Below are 17,705 nucleotides of genomic sequence, written 5' to 3'. Positions count from 1 at the left end.
AAATAATAAAAATATAAAATAAGAGGTAGAGGATTATTTGATTATAACTTAAGTGGTTGTTAATCCAGATAAGTAGAAGTACTAAGAAACTCCTTCAATAGTGTTGGGGGAGGAGAAGTTTCTTACAACAGTTAAAAGCTCATAAATGAAGTACAGAAATAAGTACAAGATGTATTGTCGAACTCTTATGTAACGCCCAAAACCAATAATCATATTTTATAATGTGAATATTAACTAAAATTATTATATTAGTTACTTGATTAATATTTTAAAATAGAAGTACACCATATTCAATTAATATAATTAATTAGTGATAAATATTATTAGCAATAATATTTCTAATATATTTCGATGATCATAAAAGAAAAGAAAATTGATATATGATATAATTACATAAATATGTATAAAAATTATATAATCTATGTATATAAATTTTATATAAAATTTATATGACTTAGTAAATAACAGCCCATGCTAATAATATATAAAAATTTATATGACTCATGCGAATAGATTTTTATATAAAGTTATAAGATTTAGTATGTAGATAAAAATTTATATAACATATGAAAATAAATTTTTATGACTTAGTATAATAAAATTTATAAATATTTAGTGTATAAATTTTTATCGGTTATTCATCTAATTAATGTAGAAATAAAATATAAGATTAATATAGTTTATATATACATAACGTAACATGTATATCATAACTAGGAAACTATAAATGTGAATTATATATTATTTTGTGTATGTGATGGAAATATATAGGAAATTTGATGCATATAAATAATATAAATAATATTGGAAATATAAAGTATATACATAAATAATGAAAATAGGAAAATTATAAGATATATAGGAGATTTTAATATGTGACCTCGAAGATATGAATGTATCTTCAAACGTGAAATTATATATGATATACATGGATATATATAGAAGATTTGATTCAATATCAAATTAATGACTAATATAAATAATATATTATATAAAAATAAATTTAATGGAACGTGCATGTTTAGAAAACTATAATATGTTAATTATTATGTATACATGATATATATATGGAAATATATAATTTGATTATATATATATATATATATATATATATATATATATATAAAATTAGTATATGGATATAAATGTATATGAAATTAATGTAATTAATAACTTAATATATAAAAAGAAAAACAATGTCTAAGCTCCCTCTTCTATTTAAGTAATTAAGTCTTATCCTCAAAACCTTACTTTGGATGTTGCCGTCAGTCCTAAGAAAGTTCCCCATCCCTTTTTATTTCTCCACCGGTACTAGAGCTTCAAGGAAAAATAAGGAGTTAGGAGTTAAATACTTAAGGCATGTTTCCTAACTCGTAATGCTTTAGTTAGTTTCTATGGTTTGTAACTTCGGATACTATGGGTTGAGATATGATACTCTAGTTTAAGTTCTTTCTTAAGTTTTTAAAGGTTTACGTAAATAGAGTACTTCAGATTTCTTGAGGAGGATAGTTCTCTTACTAAATTGTAATGGTGGCTGGCCTATCATATTCACACTTTAGGAAGGTTGTGCATGTTTTTCTCATCTTATGAATTTATTGATTCTTATAAACTATGGATATTAGATTTCCTTGGTAGAAGTGTTAAGCTCAGGTTGGTTAGTTAGAATAATATTTCTCCTCCTTCCTTATCATGATAATATTAGATTAAAAAAAAAAAAAATCTAAAAATATTAGATTAAACGTACTAAGCTTCCGTTTAAGATGCTATGATCATAACCATGTTTAGCATACACGTGTATGCTAGATTCGGTTCTTAGTTTAGGATGTGTGAATTAAAAAAAAAATGTCTAGATAACTTCATGATTTATATAGGATACGGTTTATAGGGTTTAAAATGCTACGGGATCAATTATGTTTGACACACCAAGTATACGGACAACGATGCTTATAACCATGCATGTTATGGATTTAAAAACAGATACCATGATTTCCTCTTGCTAGAAAATGTTAACACGAATCAAAAAAAAAGGTTTGCAGAAATAGGACAATCTTGAAGGTGTGAGGTATAATTATAGCCTCTAAAACATCGATTATAAGAATATGGACAATCTTGATTAATAGCCATGTATGTTATGAAATTTGTATGAAACCATTGCATGCACGTAGAAATAGGATGTAAATATCAAACTCCAACACAGTGATTATATGAATATGGATAATCATGCTTTAATGATTATACATGTTATGAATTTTATAATATTTAATGATTATATATATTGTGGATTTCATGATAATTAATGATTATCTATGTTATGGATTTTATGATAATATAGTATTTATGTTTTCTACTTGTTTTCCAATCAAAATAATCTTATATGCCTTAAAAGCAATTCAGATTCTAGTTTTGGTTTAGTTTTCACGATGTTACATTACACGTTGTTTCATGTTTTACTAATTGTTTACCCTTACATGTTAGAGAAATTTACATGTTCAATTTATAAAGTAGAACTTCCAAGTTTCAGATTCTTATAGGCTTGGTTAAAATTCTGTTTTAGAGAGGTTTAGTTGTCATGATGATGCACTACAAGTCACTTCATATTTTATTATTGGTTTACTCTTAGAAACTAGAGAACTATGCATGCCTCAAATTATGTTATTGGCCTTGCAAGTTTCGGACATGATAAGAATAGTTTTGTGGGGGCCACATTCATCATAATGTTACTCTACTATTTCTTCATGTCTTTCTCATATCATGTTTTAATTAAGTTCCTCATGTTCAAGCATGTTTAAGTATCCTAAATGAGTTTTGGTTTTGGTTGTATGTATGCATTGAGGAAATGATACCATGTTAGTTTTTTTAGATTTGTAAGGTTCGGATTTTATAGATTCCTATGCTCTTTTGTTATTTGGAAGTCAATACCATGCTAGCTCCTAGAACTTGTAACCTTCAGAATTTAGTATGAATGTTTGAGTTACTCTTGCTCCTCACATCATGGTAATTTAGTGGACTTTAATGACTACATTTAGATTTCGGATCTCTAGGTTAGGTAAGTTCATGTTGTTATTCTTTGCTTCTTATTTTGATGACCTTGAATGCTCATGAAATGAACCTACTTACGATGATGCACTTGTTAACAATTGTATTTCATGCTTATATAGTAATCATGCTTATATATGCGTGTTTGATCACATGTCTATGTAAGGGTTATGTTTAGGTTGATGTACATGTTTATATTCATGTCTATATAGTGATCGTGATTATGATTGTGCTTATGCTCTTATATATGTTTATGGAATGAAGTAGATGGTTGTAACTGGGGACCTAAGCCCAGGAATCGTACCAAATCTTATTATGGGTTAAGTTATGAATCGGGGACCTAAGCTTGGGGAGTTTGCCAAATCTTATTATGGGTTAAGTTATGAACAAGGGATCTAAGCCTGGGGAGTTTGTCAAATCTTATTATGAGTTAAGTTATGAACCGGGAACTTGAGCCCGGGGAGCTTGCCAAAAAACCCTCATGAATTGGGACGGCGGGATGAACCGGAGACCTAACTTTGGGGAGCGCGCTAAAATCATGCATAGGTAGGGAATTCGTTCTAAGAAGCGGTCCCCACCAACTTAGCTAGGGTAGTTGTCTGATACTCGACCCTTGAGTAGAATGACAATTAATTTCACCTTCATTTGATTTGAAACTTCCTTATATTCAAAAATCCGCTCTATTTTGTTGATTTAATTAACAAATCCATTTACTTGTAACGTACTATAAAATTTGAATCCATCTGCTTGTAATCTACTATAAAATTTGACCAGATCAACCCAAAAATCAAGGTCTTTATAATGCTCCTCTCAACTATGACATTCCCGATATGTAATCCGATGATGATATGAGTTCTCGAAAATAAACTCAGATTCACAATTTGAGATCTCACGGTCTTTGAAATTTCACATGACTAGACACTGGGTTAAATATGTGACTTGCTTTTATAAATCCTTAATCATTATCACATCTTGAATGCTACAACCATGATGCTCAACTTTCTTAATCGTAATCTGCATGTTGTTCCGACCGCAACCACTAAGAACTTCCATTGAAGAGAAAGTCAATTTGTGGAGAAAACAAGACAAGAAATCTACAAACGAAGAGAAAACATCGTCTCTAAATTTTACCGAAAATAGAAGTTTTAATTAATAATAAAAAATAATCCCTAATATCAATTAAACAACCCTTATATAGACCCAAAAATCTTAATTTGTAAAAGATAAAAATTACCAAAAAAAACCCTAAACGTCAAAAAAAAACCAAAAAATTATTAAAAAAATAATAAAACAGATTCAATCCTCCTGCATCAAAAACAAACCACATCTTCCCTAACAATCTTATTCCAGTCCACAAGAAGGAAGAAGCAGAGCTCCTCTTCATCATCCAGAGTGTTTACTTAACACATTATCTACCTAGCTACATGCAGCTTCAACAGCCAGAGCTTTGGTTATGCCAGGGCACAAGTCCTCCTCAGTGAAGCTCTCATTCACAAATGAGATAGAACAATCATTTCTGTGAAGACACGCCTGCAGACATTCGAGCACAAGAGTTACCTAACCAAGCAGAACATGTGAGAGGTCCTTATTCATCAATGAGCTTCAGAGTCTGAAATTCACCTTTTCAATGACAGAAATGGAGTTCGAGTAGTGGCAGCTGCCTTGGCTATAGGAGCTACATGTTCCACTTGGGTTACCGAAACTTGCAAAGATTATGGAGGAGATGGAGGTTCCCTCAGGACACTTCAAGTTCATCAAAGCACTACCCACTGCGTTATCTTTGCCGTTCGCGTCCCAGTTCTCCAAATCTAGTTGAGGATGGTCCTCAGATATGAAACTACAGATCATGGTCTCATGCCTCTTTGCGAAAGTGATCTTCGTCGGATCGCCACCTCTCTCTTCGAAAATGATGAGGGTGTTCCCTGATGACTTAAAAAAGGATCTTGGAATATGGTACCTGTGTTCGGAGATAAAAGCATGAGGAAGTGAATGCTTAAAGGAAAGTACTCCCGGAGAGTAGATCTACACTTGCAACATCAGCAAATTGGATTCCTTTACGAGGTAGGACCAACGAATGAGCTAATTTAAGAGAACATATCGAATGAAATTTAAAGAGAGATTACTTACCATCTTTGAGTGGGTTCTCCACATCTTGTCAAACATTTGTCTGGTTTAAATTTGCCTGTGTAATTACAATGTGGAGTGCATTTGGCATATATAGAACTTGTTACCAGCCAGTATCTTCCGATAGACTTTCCATTCACCCAAACATGGCCTTTCCCCATCGATAGCATATCGAGTGCAACAGGTTCATTCCCTTCGGGAGGATCCACTGCCACCTGAAGTGTGAGATAGTGCCAACATCACTCTGAAAATGTGTTTCAACATAAAGCAATGGAAATTGAGCTAGCATATGCAGTTTAGATGTTGAACTAAATGAAGAGTTAAAGATAGAATGAAGAACAATGATTCAAGAATAAATGGCATTTGAGCGCAGTTCATATTAATATATCATAGAAGATCAATGCGCATGAGCATATATGGATGCTGCTATAATCCTATTCTGTGGGAAAAATATGTTGAAAAAGTATACCTTGTACCAAATGAGGGCTTGATTTTTCGGTGGTTCTGATACTGGTATCCACTTGATATCAGTGATGTCTGTGTTGAAGATATTGTAGCGCTCTCCTTGCAACCCAATCTGCAAAAGTACATCAATTAGTAATGCAAATCTTGTATGAATACTTCTCAACTATTCATGCATATAAATGCAAGTGAATGTTAGATTTAGATCGCATAAGCCACAGTAGACGCAAGAAGAGACCATCAAAGTCGGTAACAATTTTTCATTGACTTTTTTTTAATAAAGTTTGAGCCAGACAACATCAGTTAAATAATCGATGATAGAATGCAAGGGATGATATGTTACCTTGTACTTCCACAAATTTGTCGACAAATCTAAACTTCCAATTCTGTTGCCAGATATTTTGACACTGGTTAATCCTGCACCTTGCCATTCATATAGCGGGCCTGCGTTCTTCAAACAGAGGAACAATATTTGGTTGGATTAGAAAGATAAAATCAATGTACATTTTCTCAGAAAAACTCATGCCTTGTTCCTGTATTTTGGAAAATAAGATACACGATCCAAGACTCCAATTAGAGCTCAGAGAAGCCAAAATAACTACTTACATACATTCCAATTGTCATACTAAGGATAGCAATTTCATTTTGCCCTGTCTTTAAGATTACAGGAGCCTGAAACCTCAAATGTAAATTTCCAGAGTTACCATAAGAACTACCTGCAAAATAGAAGAAATAGACCTTATTTAAAAGTTCATTTGAATGAAGCAATCTAAAGTGATTCATAACTACCAACAATAACTAGAATACACATGGTATAAAGAGATGAGGTATAAAGTGTATGACAAGTAAAAGAATCTGAAATTTGTATTGCCTACGTAATCACTGTACTTAATAAGTCATAATAACAAAAAGACAATATGGTCAAGGTGACCCTATTGTCAGGTTAAGTTTCACATAGAAGAAAAAGGATCATGCATTCACAAATATTTTATACTTAATCAAGTTAATATGATGAGAAAGAACAGCACCTTGAAGTTCACCGTTTATAAAAACAAGAAAAGCATGGCCCTTGGATTCAACTGAGAGAATAGGACTACTCCCATTGCCAATAATTTCTTCACTTTCACCAACATAAAAACTGCACGCCAATTATTTGTAAAGGTTAGCATTTGAAACTGCAGTTATGCACCAACAATCATGACACATAGGAGGTACTTCTGTAATTTACTGGCTATTTATATAGATGCCAAAGACTACATTGGAACAACTAGAATATTCTTCGATCATGCAAAGTGGACTACCTTGTGCAAACTTAGTTGCACTTATCCAAAATAGAAGGACAGTAGAATAAGAAATTGAAAGTAATGCTGACCTTGTTGTATACCAAAGATAGTCAGTTGTATCTTTTGTCACATTAAGATGATCTTTAAGTCCAAACTGTGCAAAGTCAGGTTTGTCCCATAACCCAACTTTCTCAGTGTAGATTTGCCAAGCCCCTAAACCAAGTGATGAAGTACTTGACGCCTGCAAGTTTTCTGGAACCATTTCGACTACAGAGGCTTGGGATCGCACCTAGAAACATAATGCCATTTCAGTAGATAGCAAACAGAATAACATGGTTCTAATGTGCTATAATTTTCATGGATGTATGAGTAAGAACCAATCTTGAAGCGAAGGTATGTCTCAAACCTCTCACCTGAATTGTAAGTCCTAATTTAGTTTCACATGGTGAGTTGTTGGTGTTATTATGATTTAAGCATTGTAAGTTGATGGTCGAGTCTCACAAGTTAAGCGACCTAACAATTGTTATCATTCTTAGCAGGATCTGTAGACTTTCCATTTTTTTCATTGACAATGGGATTACAGTTTCTGGTTCATGAACAATTACAGGATATATGATACACTTTTGCCTTACTTATAGAGAATAATTATATAGTGAATGGAAAGTATCATTTTCAAAAAAAAAAAAAAAGGAAATGGAAAATGTACCTTTGCGGTGTTAAACACAACATTCTTGCAATCTGGAAGGATGCTAACTGACCAGGGAGGAACACTATACCTAACATTCCTAAATGTGATAAATTTATATTCCTGCTCATCAATATTAGCAAGGAAGGCAACACACCCGCCGAATTTGTCTTTATAGACATTTACCTGTTTAAGAAAAAAAAGAATAAAGGTACTAACAAGTTATGGACTTTTAGCAATAGGATCATGTAAAAAAGAGTCAAACCTTGTAAATAGTATCCATCAGGGAAGTTCAAGTAGGAAGAGATAAACAATATACAACTATTACATTACCATCACAGATTAAGAGCACTAAATGGAACTTATGTAAAAAGTACTAATAGTTGGAGATTTCTTACATCACTAGATTGTTAGCATTTAAATGATAAAATATTATATGCCGAAGATAGTATAAGTACAAAAAAAAAAATAGATTTTTTCACACGGGCATTCGCCAAAAGGTCACAATTTCTAGGCTATTAGGTTTTTTTTTAAAAAAATTTACAATTATCAGAAATGATGTTCAGGAATGTACTATTGCATATTTCTGCACTTTGTAATTATTACTGCATACATTTCAATCTCTACCTAAGCAGTAGAAGTATTTTTGGATTGAAATCTAACACAAAGAAAACATGACATTGTGAAAAACTGAAAATTACTGTTACCTCTTGGAGAGGGCCAACTGAAAAAAACTCTGACTCCCCATACAGTAAAGTATGTTCGCATAACTTTATAGATCCATGTAGCTCCCTTAGATGTCCCCATTTTGGAAGTCTCGGTAATCCTGAATTTAAGTTTATAGTCATTAGACAGTAGAAAAAGAAAAGAAGAAACATTCAAGTTTTCATTCTCAGCTAACTACAAAACAGCATCAGCAGCATACCATACTCATCTATTGGAGCATTATAATCGTAGCTTGTAGTGATGAATGGTCCACCTGTAGTGCGACCATAATGCGTCCCTCCGTGATACTAAGTCAAAGAAGAATTTTTTTTTATCAATTTTTATAGTAGTTTGCTAAAAATACATATTAATATATGTTGAGCATGCCATGTAATAGTTTTGCAGACTACCGCCCTTCTGAAAAAAGCGAGCAACAGCAAATGCAATGTCCTCAGGTGGTCTGTGAGGATCTGGCTCCCCAAATGTGTGGAACCTAGAAAATGATAGGAGAAATGAGAATCAACAGCACAAAAGTTCATCTTGAAAGCAATATAATATATGGTGCCTTGGGCTTGCATGGACATTGATATTGAAGTAATTAGTGTTATATATAAATGAAACATTTTGACATGTGAGAAGCAAGTTAAAGTTACTAGTTTTGAGTAATTACTACGTAGTCACCAATTCAATCATAGATTTTATCTGCCAAGCAGTATAACCTCAAAACCTGGACCAATCCATGTCTCTTCATATTCAAAAGAAGATGAAAATAACAGACCAGTTTAGTCTTAACAAACTTCTCATTGAACAAGATGACTGTATCAAACTAAAGTTAAAGTAATTATTTCAATGCCAAGTCAGTTCTATGAGCAGATCTTCATGTTGGGTGTTTAAACTTGGAAGTGCTAATTCAATTATAGAAATTACCATCCAGGCCAATTTTCTGTCCAAAACTTCGGTTTGCTTGGAGAATTTGGCGTGAATTGATCACAATAAAATGAGTTGCAAGAATTGATCTGCAAATTTGCAGAAAGACAACCAAAAATTAGACTTTACTTGATGGTGAGCTTAAACTTGGAAATGTAAGAAATTGACCATACAAAGTAGACAAGCACAATCAAAACTCAGAGTGAGTGTGCACATTAGGAACCACATTTTCATTTTTTTAACAAAAATGTTTAAAATAATAAACACCAATATTAAGAAAGTTAAAACAAGAACAGAAACTCATATGATTTTGCTTCATATGAACTATACAACCATTCTTGGAAAGTCACTGTTAGAAGCCATGATTAGATGGCATTCTTACTAACATAGAGTTCAAAAATGCCACTGACTATTGCTAACAACTACAATAGTTTTCTGGGAGCATCCAGTTGTTATCGATAAGAAATTGTATGCAATCGATAATGATGCTATCCAATGATTAATTTGATTCCTTGAAGTATTCAAGATATAATCTAGAATTGAGTCTTACAACAGGATCAGGGGCATCATCTTGCTGACACATAACCCAAGGTACACCGGTTCTTTGATTGAGTGCCATATGGGCAGCCCACATCGCATATTGTTTCCCTGCATCTCCATAGTAGCCTTCGTAAAAGCCATATTCATTTTCAACCTGCCAACAAAAGATTAAGAAAAAGAATAAACATCCAACAAATAGGAGTCCAATTCTAACTGCTAGATCTGTCTTTCTGCAAGTGGTAGCTATAAAACTTATCAATGTTAGCCCTAGAAGCCGAACAAAGAAAACATAATTGGAGAAGCAAATGGATGATAACGAGAACTTGCCTGGGCCAAAATGATGTGGCCTCCTTGTGATGCAAACAATTGTTCTCGCTTCATCAGATTCACTATATAAGTGATGAAGTTCTCCATGTGTCTCTGCAAAGCAAGAATCAAACAACCATCTCCATTCCAGAACACAATAAAGATTGGATTTTTATTCTTGGGCACACCTTGAATGGCTCATTGTTTGTGCGGAAAACAGTCCCCGGAACATAGTGCAACCAAACCGGGATTCCCCTGTATTCCCAAAGAACAAAAGCCCCATCAAGGTTCAATGTTTTAGAAGACAACACGGTAAAGGTGCAATCTTTGAGCAGAAATAGCGAAGGCGAACCCGTAAGTCCACTCTGCTCCTACAAACGGGCCGATACGGAGGATCATGTACAAGCCGGCGTCTCGGACGATCTTCGCAAATTTTACCAAATCAAAACGCTCCTGGAAATAATACTGGAAGAAGAAGACAAGAAGGGAATGCGTCAATCAAGCCGAAGTATGAATGAATCGAAAAGGCGAGGGCTTTAGGATTCCAGTGAGCCTACATTGCCAGGGGAGGGCTCGTGGCCGTTCCAGAAGACGTAGGTCTCGATGGTGTTCAAGCCGCCCTCCTTCGCCGCCGCGACGAGGCCAGGCCACATCTGAGACGACGCATAACCAGTACCGAAATGTAACCTTTGAGCTCAAGTGAGACACAAAATAGAAACATGAGCGGAGAAAGAGTAGTAGTACAGAAGGGACGCTGCGAGGGTAGTGAATGGAGCCGGAGATGATGAGCTTGCGCTCGCCGTCGATGACGAGGGATCGGGCGTCGTAACTGACACTGTGCACCGCTATAGCAACAGGTGCGAAGAGGAAGAAGAAGAGAAGAAAGAAAAGGCGAGAACCTCTAGCCATGGCTAGCTACGGAAGCAGGAGAAGACAAGGAAAAGGGCCAGATATTGAGAGCTTGTGCCGTGAGCAACAGCTGCGAACAGCTATTCCTCGCCACTCCACTACAGTCGACTCGAAATCGCGAATGCCGGATGCCCACAAGAATTATTACTTGATAATTGCTGCTGGATTGCTGATTCCAGTTCACGAAACAGGGAAATCAGCAATTCTGATTCAAATATCTTTTCATCGTGCGTGAACCAAATGGGACAGGGGATCCTGCCGAATCCAGGACAGGAATTCCTGTCGCATTGAACTGGTGTCGGCGTCCTGGTCTCCAATAAAATCCTAAATTGCTTACTGTCTGCAGTCACTAAATCATTTAAAAATCAGGGAAAACTTTTACAAATCTAAATGAATTTGAAATAAATAAGGTGGTCCAAAGTGCAGTAGTTATCGTCGCGTACGTGCAGTTTTAATAATGGAGATGATAAAGTTATCATTATAAATTATTATCCAATGAACAAATTCGGTGGGATTCATTTTAAAAGGACAATTCACTTTACACGTCCAAAGTTTTGTTATTTTTATTTTTGCTTCTCTTGGTCACCTCAGAAGTCTGAACCAACAACTAATCTACTCAGTTGCATGCAGCTTCAACAGCCATGGCTTTGGCTGTGCCAGGGCACAAGTCTTCAGTGAAGCTCTCGCCCTTGAATGCGATAGAACACTTATCTTTGTGAAGGCATGCCTGCATGCGAAGATTAGAGCAAAGAGTCGTCACTAGGAGAAGCAGAACAAGTGAGCTTTTCACGGTCTAAAAATTAACCTTTTCAGTGACAGAAACAGAGTTGGGGTAATGGCAGCTCCCTCGGCGGTACGAGCTGCATGTTCCAGTAGGGTTACCGAAACTCGCAAACGTTATGGAGGATACAGAGCTTCCCTCAGGGCACTTCAAATGCATCGCAGCTCCTGCTGCATTCCGTTTGCTGTGAACTTCCCAGTTTTCCAAGTCTACTTGGGGATGGTCATCCGACACAAACCCACAGATCTTGGTCTCTTGCCTTCTCGCAAAAGTGATCCTCGTAGGATCCCCACCTTTCTCTTCAAAAATGACCAACGTGTTACCTGATGGCTTAAAGAACGATCTCGGGATATGGTACCTGCATGCGCGCGCAATGAAAGCACGAGGAATTGAAAAGCTAAATCCATTTGATTTGATGATACCATCTTTGAGTGGGCTGTCCACATCCTGTCAGGCATCTGTCAGGTTCAAATGTGCCTGTGTAATTGCAATGAGGAGTGCAATTGTCAGATATAGAACTTGCAACGAGCCAGTATCGTCCGATAGATTTTCCATTCACCCAAACGTGGCCTTTTCCCATGGATACCATATCGAGCGCGACGGGTTCCTTCCCTTCAGGCGGATCCACGGCCACCTGAAGTATAGAATGATCAAAATCTCTCCGAATACATGTTTGGATACGAAGCAATATGGAAAATGGAGATGAATGAATGGAAGAATCATAGACAACATCAAGAAAAATGGTTCAGAATACCTTGTACCAAATCAGAGATTGATTTGTCGGTGGTTCTGATTTCGGTATCCACTTGATATCAGTGTTGCTGTTCGTGTTAAAGATACTATAGTGTTCTCCTTCCAACCCGATCTGCCAGAATACACAAAAACACATGTCGATTGCTTCTTTATTATTATTTGATAAAATTGAGCTGATAACTTGATCTGGTACCTTGTACTCCCATGAATATGGCGACAAGTTTAAGCTTCCATTGCCGGTTCCAGAAATATTGACACTGGTTAATCCTGCACCTTCCCATTCGTAAAGAGGTCCTGCGTTCTTCAAGTAGAGAACAATATTTAAAATGATATCAAATGCCTTCTTCTCGTATTTCAAAAAATAATTAATGTTATTTAAGTTAGAAACAGTATTCCTTACTCCCTGCATGATGTTAAGTTTAATGAAAAGAGAGAGCGGAGCGAACTACTTACATACATTCCAATAGTCATACTGAGAATAGCAATTTCATTTTTCCCTGGCTTTATGGTAACAGGAGCCTCAAAGTTCAATGGTAGATATCCGTATTTACCATAAGAGCTACCTGCAAAACAGAAGAAATAGCTTTTTTTTTTTAAAAAAAAAAAAGTTAATTTGAATAGAAATATCCGTATTTACTATAAGAGCATCATCTTATCTACACAATCACAGCAAAATTTCATGTGGTGGGCAGTTAGATACGATGAGAAAGAACAGCACCTTGAAGTTCACCATTTATGAAAACAATAAAAGCATGACCCAGAGATGCGACTGAGAGAATTGGACTACTCCCATCTCCAAGGTTATCTTCACTTTTATCAACATAAAAACTGCAGACCAGTGACTTGAAAAGATAAGCATTGATGCAAAGCGAACTTCCTTGTGCAAAGTTAGCTACATGATCACAAATTTTTCTTCTAATTATAACTTTAACGTCTAAAAGAAGAATTGACAATAAAAGAAGAATGAAGAATATGACGATCGCAAGAAATTTTGACCTTGTTGTATACCAAAGATAATCAGTTGTATCTTTTGTTATGTTAATATGATCTTCAAGTCCAAACAGCACAAAGTCAGGTTTGTCCCAAAGCCCAACTTTCTCCATGTAAACTTGCCAAGCCCCTGAACCAAATGATGAATTGCTATACACTTTCAAGTTTTCCGGGACCATTTCCACTACAGAGGTTTGGGACTTGACCTACAAAAAAAAGTGACAGCTAGGTTATAATAGCAAACAGAATAAAATGGTTTTAATATGTTAGTGCATTTTTTAAGGACGTAAGAACCAATCTTGAAGCCAATGCATTTCAAACCTCTTAACCTTGTATATGATACATCTTAAAGTTTAGCATGATTCTGTTAAATATTTAACAGCATTCTTAACAACATGTTTAGCAATGATATCATAAGCTTTTGTCTCTAAAGTTAGACAAACCTTCAAAACTCCCAAATTGGAACTCAACTACACTCGAGTTTGTGAATCTTTAACAATTATGTATACAACATAAAGGACAACAAGATGGAAAACATACCATGGCAGTGTTAAACACAACATTCTTGCAATCTGGAAGGATGCTAACTGACCAGGGTGGAACACTATATGTAACGTTCCTAAATGTGATCGATTTATCTTCTTGTTCATCCACGTTAGCAAGGAAGGCAACGCACCCGCCCGATTGGTCTTCATAGACATCAATCTGCAAAAACAAACAAACAAAAATGGAGATATTTACAAGATCTGGACTATTTAGCAATGAGATCATGTAAAAAGAGTAGAATTTTTATGCAAATAGTTTCAATAAGTAGTATTAATTTCTTCACTTTGTAGTTTCTTAACGCACAATTTCATGTCGAGGAACCTACCTAACCGCAATCCCTCTCAAAGTAGTAGACACAAATAAGTTTGGGATTGAAATATAATGCAAAGAAAACATAACACCATGACAAGTATTGTCACCTCTTGAAGAGGCCCGGCTGAAATAAATGTTGACTTGCCATAAAGTAAAGTATGTTCACATAATTTTACAGATTTGTGGAGCTCCCTTAGATGACCCCATTTTGGAAGCCTTGGTAACCCTGAGTTTCAATTTATCATCAGTAGATATAAAAAAATGAAAATTTCAAATTTCCATTCTCAGCTAATCATAAAACATTTGAAATAGCATACCATACTCGTCTATTGGAGCATTATAATCATAGCTTGTAGTGATGAATGGTCCGCCCGTAGTGCGACCATAATGTGTTCCTCCATGATACTAATTCAAAGACGAAAATTTTCATCAGTCTTTGGTAGCATCAATCTTTATAGTAGCTTGCTAAAATATTTGTTAACATATTGAACATACCACGTAATAGTTTTGCAGGCAACCACCCTTCTCGAAGAAGCGAGCAACAGCAAATGCAATATCCTCAGGTGGTCTATGAGGATCTGGATCCCCAAATGAATGGAACCTAGAAAAGTTGGGAGTTAACAGCACAAAAAGTCAGTGCATAGTAGGCAATGCTAATTCCATTATAGAAGTTACCATCCTGGCCAATTTTCGGTCCACAATTTTGGCTTGCTAGGAGAATTTGGTGTGAATTGATCACAATAAAATGAGTTGCAAGTATTGATCTGCAAGTTTGTATGAAGACAAATAAGATACGATATTAAGATAGTTAAAACAAGAACACAAACTCGTTGGTTTTGCTCTCTTTTGAGGGTAGCTAAAAGCATTCGGTTCGATTTCAGTACTTATGATCGATTACAATAGTTATCTGCTACAACCAGTCGCTATCAAATATGGAATTATATGCAGTCGATGATTATTTGATTATATGCAGTCAATGAATATCAAATTGAATCTTACCACCGGATCAGGGGCATCATCTTGCTGACCCATAACCCAAGGCACACCAGTTCCTTGATTGAGTGCCATATGGGCAGCCCACATCGCATATAGCTTCCCCTCGTCTCCAAAGTAGCTTTCAGAATAGCCATATTCATTTTCAATCTACTGTCAAAAAAACAGGGAAAAGAATAAACACCCAATAAATAGCAGTTCACTTTTTTTTTTCTATTGGAAGGAATAAAACGTATCGATATTAAGCCCAACTTTCAAAAGCTGATCAAAGAAGACATAATTGGAGAGACAAATGGGTAATAGAAAGAACTTGCTTGGGCCAAAATGATGTGGCCTCCTTGTGATGCAAACAGTCGCTCTCGCTTCATCAGATTGACTATATAAGTGACGAACCTCTCCATATACCACTGCAAAACAAGAATCAAACAACCATCTCCATCCAAGAACACAAGAAAGATTGGATTTTTATTCTTGCGCGCACCTTGAAAGGCTCATTGTTTGTGCGGAAAACAGTCCCCGGAACATAGTGCAACCAAACAGGAATTCCCCTGTATAGTATTTCAAAAAGAACAAATCCCCCATCAAGATTGAATCGTTCAGAAGACCAACAAGTAAAGGTGCAAACTTTGAGCAGAAATGGAGAAGGCGAACCCGTAAGTCCACTCTGCTGCTACAAAAGGCCCGATACGGAGGATCATATACAAGCCAGCGTCTCGGACGATCTTCGCAAACTTTACCAAATCAAAACGATCCTCGAAATAATACTGAAAGAAGAAGACAGAAAGGGAGCGCGTTAATTAAGCCGCAAGTACGAGGGCATCGAAGAAGGTGAGGGTTTTAAGATTCTAGAGAACCAACATTGCCGGGGGAGGGCTCGTGACCGTTCCAGAAGACGTAGGTATCGATGGCATTCAAGCCGCCCTCTTTTGCCTCCGCTACGAGACCGGGCCACATCTGAGAAAACACAGAAGGACCAAGGAAATGTGACGCTGGAGCTCAAATGGGACCCCAAAGCGAAAGAGGAGGAAAAGTACGGAAGGGACGCTGCGAGGGTAGTGAATGGAGCCGGAGATGATGAGCCTGCGCTCGCCGTCGATGATGAGGGAGCGGGCGTCGTAGGTGACATTTTGCGCCGCTGTGACAACAGTGGCAAAGAGGAAGAGGAATAGGAAGAGGAAAAGGCGAGGACTCGTCGCCATTGCCAGCGACTGAAGCAGGCAGGAGAAGAGAAACGAAGAGCGCGATATATCTATAACCATCCGTTGCGAACGAGCACCTGTATCTTCCGATTCACGATACAGGCTGACTAAACCATCCGTTGATCAAAAAGGTCGAAAAAGTAGAGGGAGGGGCCCAAATCCGAATACATTTCGATCAATTTAGCGGGTTTCTCTTCGGTGCGTGAATTGAGTGGAACAGGCGATCCTGACGTGCTCCGCCCGGTCGAAGACAAACTCACCTGTCGCATTGAACTCGAATCGGCACCGAATCATGGAACAGAATCTGTTGATTCATTTGATTTAATTTTTATAATTATCGTAATAATGCTGAAATTTTCAACCAGCAATTCACTAGGGTTGAGCAGTCAACCTACCGATCAATCTATTTATATCAATTCGAATAGAATCGAAAAAAATTTTTGTCTGATATAGGGCCGGATATAGGATCCTGATATTATATTATCCGATTTAGTAGGGCTAGATAGTTTTTATCCCAATAACTGAACCAACTCGATCCGTGATCACCCATACTTGTAGCAACTACGGTCGATAAGTTACTATATGTTGTAGTAGTTACCACCGATAAGCTACTACACATTGTAGCAACTACTGATAATGGATAATGTCTATTATTATTTTAAAATATTTTTTTTATTATTTCATATTTCATTCGATATAGGATCAAATGTCCAAATAACTGACAATCTATCGGATATCTGATACATAATAATTACCGGATATAAGATATGATATAGATCTTGATATTATATTATTTGATCTAGTAGGATGGAATAATTTTTTATCCTAAATAATCAATCCATTTCGATCCATGATCACCTATACAATTCACACCGCGCATAGATCGAATTGATTAGTTACAGATAATAACGATGAAATTGTTTAACGATTAATGGCCCCTGTCTCATCCAATGTAAGGGAGCCGTTCTGGACGTGACGGATAATCCATAAGTCCACTCTGTTGCCACATATGGCCTGATGCGCAGGATCATGCGCAAGCCGGCGTCTCCGACGATCTTCGCAAACTCGACCAGATCCAAGCGTTCCTCCAAATAATGCTGCAAGGAGAAGACAGAAAGGGTATGAGGGTGGTGAATGGAGCCGGAGACGATGAG

The 17,705-nt window shown here is 36.3% G+C and overlaps 2 protein-coding genes across 2 annotated transcripts; both read right to left on the bottom strand.

Annotated features, from left to right (window-relative positions):
- Nucleotides 1-4,288: 4,288 nt before the first annotated feature.
- LOC121991806 (beta-galactosidase 3-like) lies at nt 4,289-11,163 on the bottom strand. Its single transcript, XM_042545848.1, has 19 exons — nt 10,813-11,163; nt 10,626-10,721; nt 10,421-10,533; nt 10,257-10,323; nt 10,090-10,182; nt 9,773-9,916; nt 9,223-9,311; nt 8,683-8,788; nt 8,516-8,603; nt 8,298-8,416; nt 7,612-7,776; nt 6,995-7,194; nt 6,651-6,760; nt 6,229-6,338; nt 5,966-6,073; nt 5,630-5,737; nt 5,164-5,375; nt 4,657-4,993; nt 4,289-4,566 (listed from the first exon to the last, which is right to left on the bottom strand). Exons 1-19 carry the CDS (start codon nt 10,975-10,977, stop codon nt 4,453-4,455), a joined length of 2,544 nt encoding a protein of 847 aa, XP_042401782.1. The 5' UTR covers nt 10,978-11,163; the 3' UTR covers nt 4,289-4,452.
- A 302-nt stretch (nt 11,164-11,465) lies between these two features.
- On the bottom strand, nt 11,466-16,565 carry LOC121991796 (beta-galactosidase 3-like). The gene is made up of 19 exons (XM_042545836.1): nt 16,387-16,565; nt 16,211-16,306; nt 16,004-16,116; nt 15,834-15,900; nt 15,667-15,759; nt 15,359-15,502; nt 15,035-15,123; nt 14,855-14,960; nt 14,677-14,764; nt 14,467-14,585; nt 14,042-14,206; nt 13,508-13,707; nt 13,230-13,339; nt 12,965-13,074; nt 12,705-12,812; nt 12,513-12,623; nt 12,181-12,392; nt 11,783-12,116; nt 11,466-11,704 (listed from the first exon to the last, which is right to left on the bottom strand). The coding sequence occupies exons 1-19, from the start codon at nt 16,549-16,551 to the stop codon at nt 11,594-11,596; spliced, it is 2,541 nt and encodes an 846-aa protein (XP_042401770.1). The 5' UTR covers nt 16,552-16,565; the 3' UTR covers nt 11,466-11,593.
- Between the last annotated feature and the right edge of the window lie 1,140 nt (nt 16,566-17,705).

The sequence above is a fragment of the Zingiber officinale genome, chromosome 1B (assembly GCF_018446385.1).
Source record: "Zingiber officinale cultivar Zhangliang chromosome 1B, Zo_v1.1, whole genome shotgun sequence".
Classification (NCBI taxonomy): Eukaryota; Viridiplantae; Streptophyta; class Magnoliopsida; order Zingiberales; family Zingiberaceae; genus Zingiber; species Zingiber officinale.
Note: the sequence above shows the minus strand (reverse complement) of the source record. Positions and strands in the feature narration are given on the sequence as shown.

Coding starts and splice junctions, on each gene's coding strand:
- LOC121991806 (XM_042545848.1), bottom strand. CDS start 10,977: ATGGCTAGAGGTTCTCGCCTTTTCTTTCTTCTCTTCTTCTTCCTCTTC. Junction 10,722..10,812: donor ACCCTCGCAGCGTCCCTTCT/GTACTACTACTC, acceptor GCGTCGTCTCAG/ATGTGGCCTGGCCTCGTCGC. Junction 8,789..9,222: donor ACAGAAAATTGGCCTGGATG/GTAATTTCTATA, acceptor ATCATTTTCTAG/GTTCCACACATTTGGGGAGC.
- LOC121991796 (XM_042545836.1), bottom strand. CDS start 16,551: ATGGCGACGAGTCCTCGCCTTTTCCTCTTCCTATTCCTCTTCCTCTTT. Junction 13,708..14,041: donor TTGTGTTTAACACTGCCATG/GTATGTTTTCCA, acceptor TTTTTTTTGTAG/GTCAAGTCCCAAACCTCTGT. Junction 13,075..13,229: donor CATAAATGGTGAACTTCAAG/GTGCTGTTCTTT, acceptor TCTGTTTTGCAG/GTAGCTCTTATGGTAAATAC.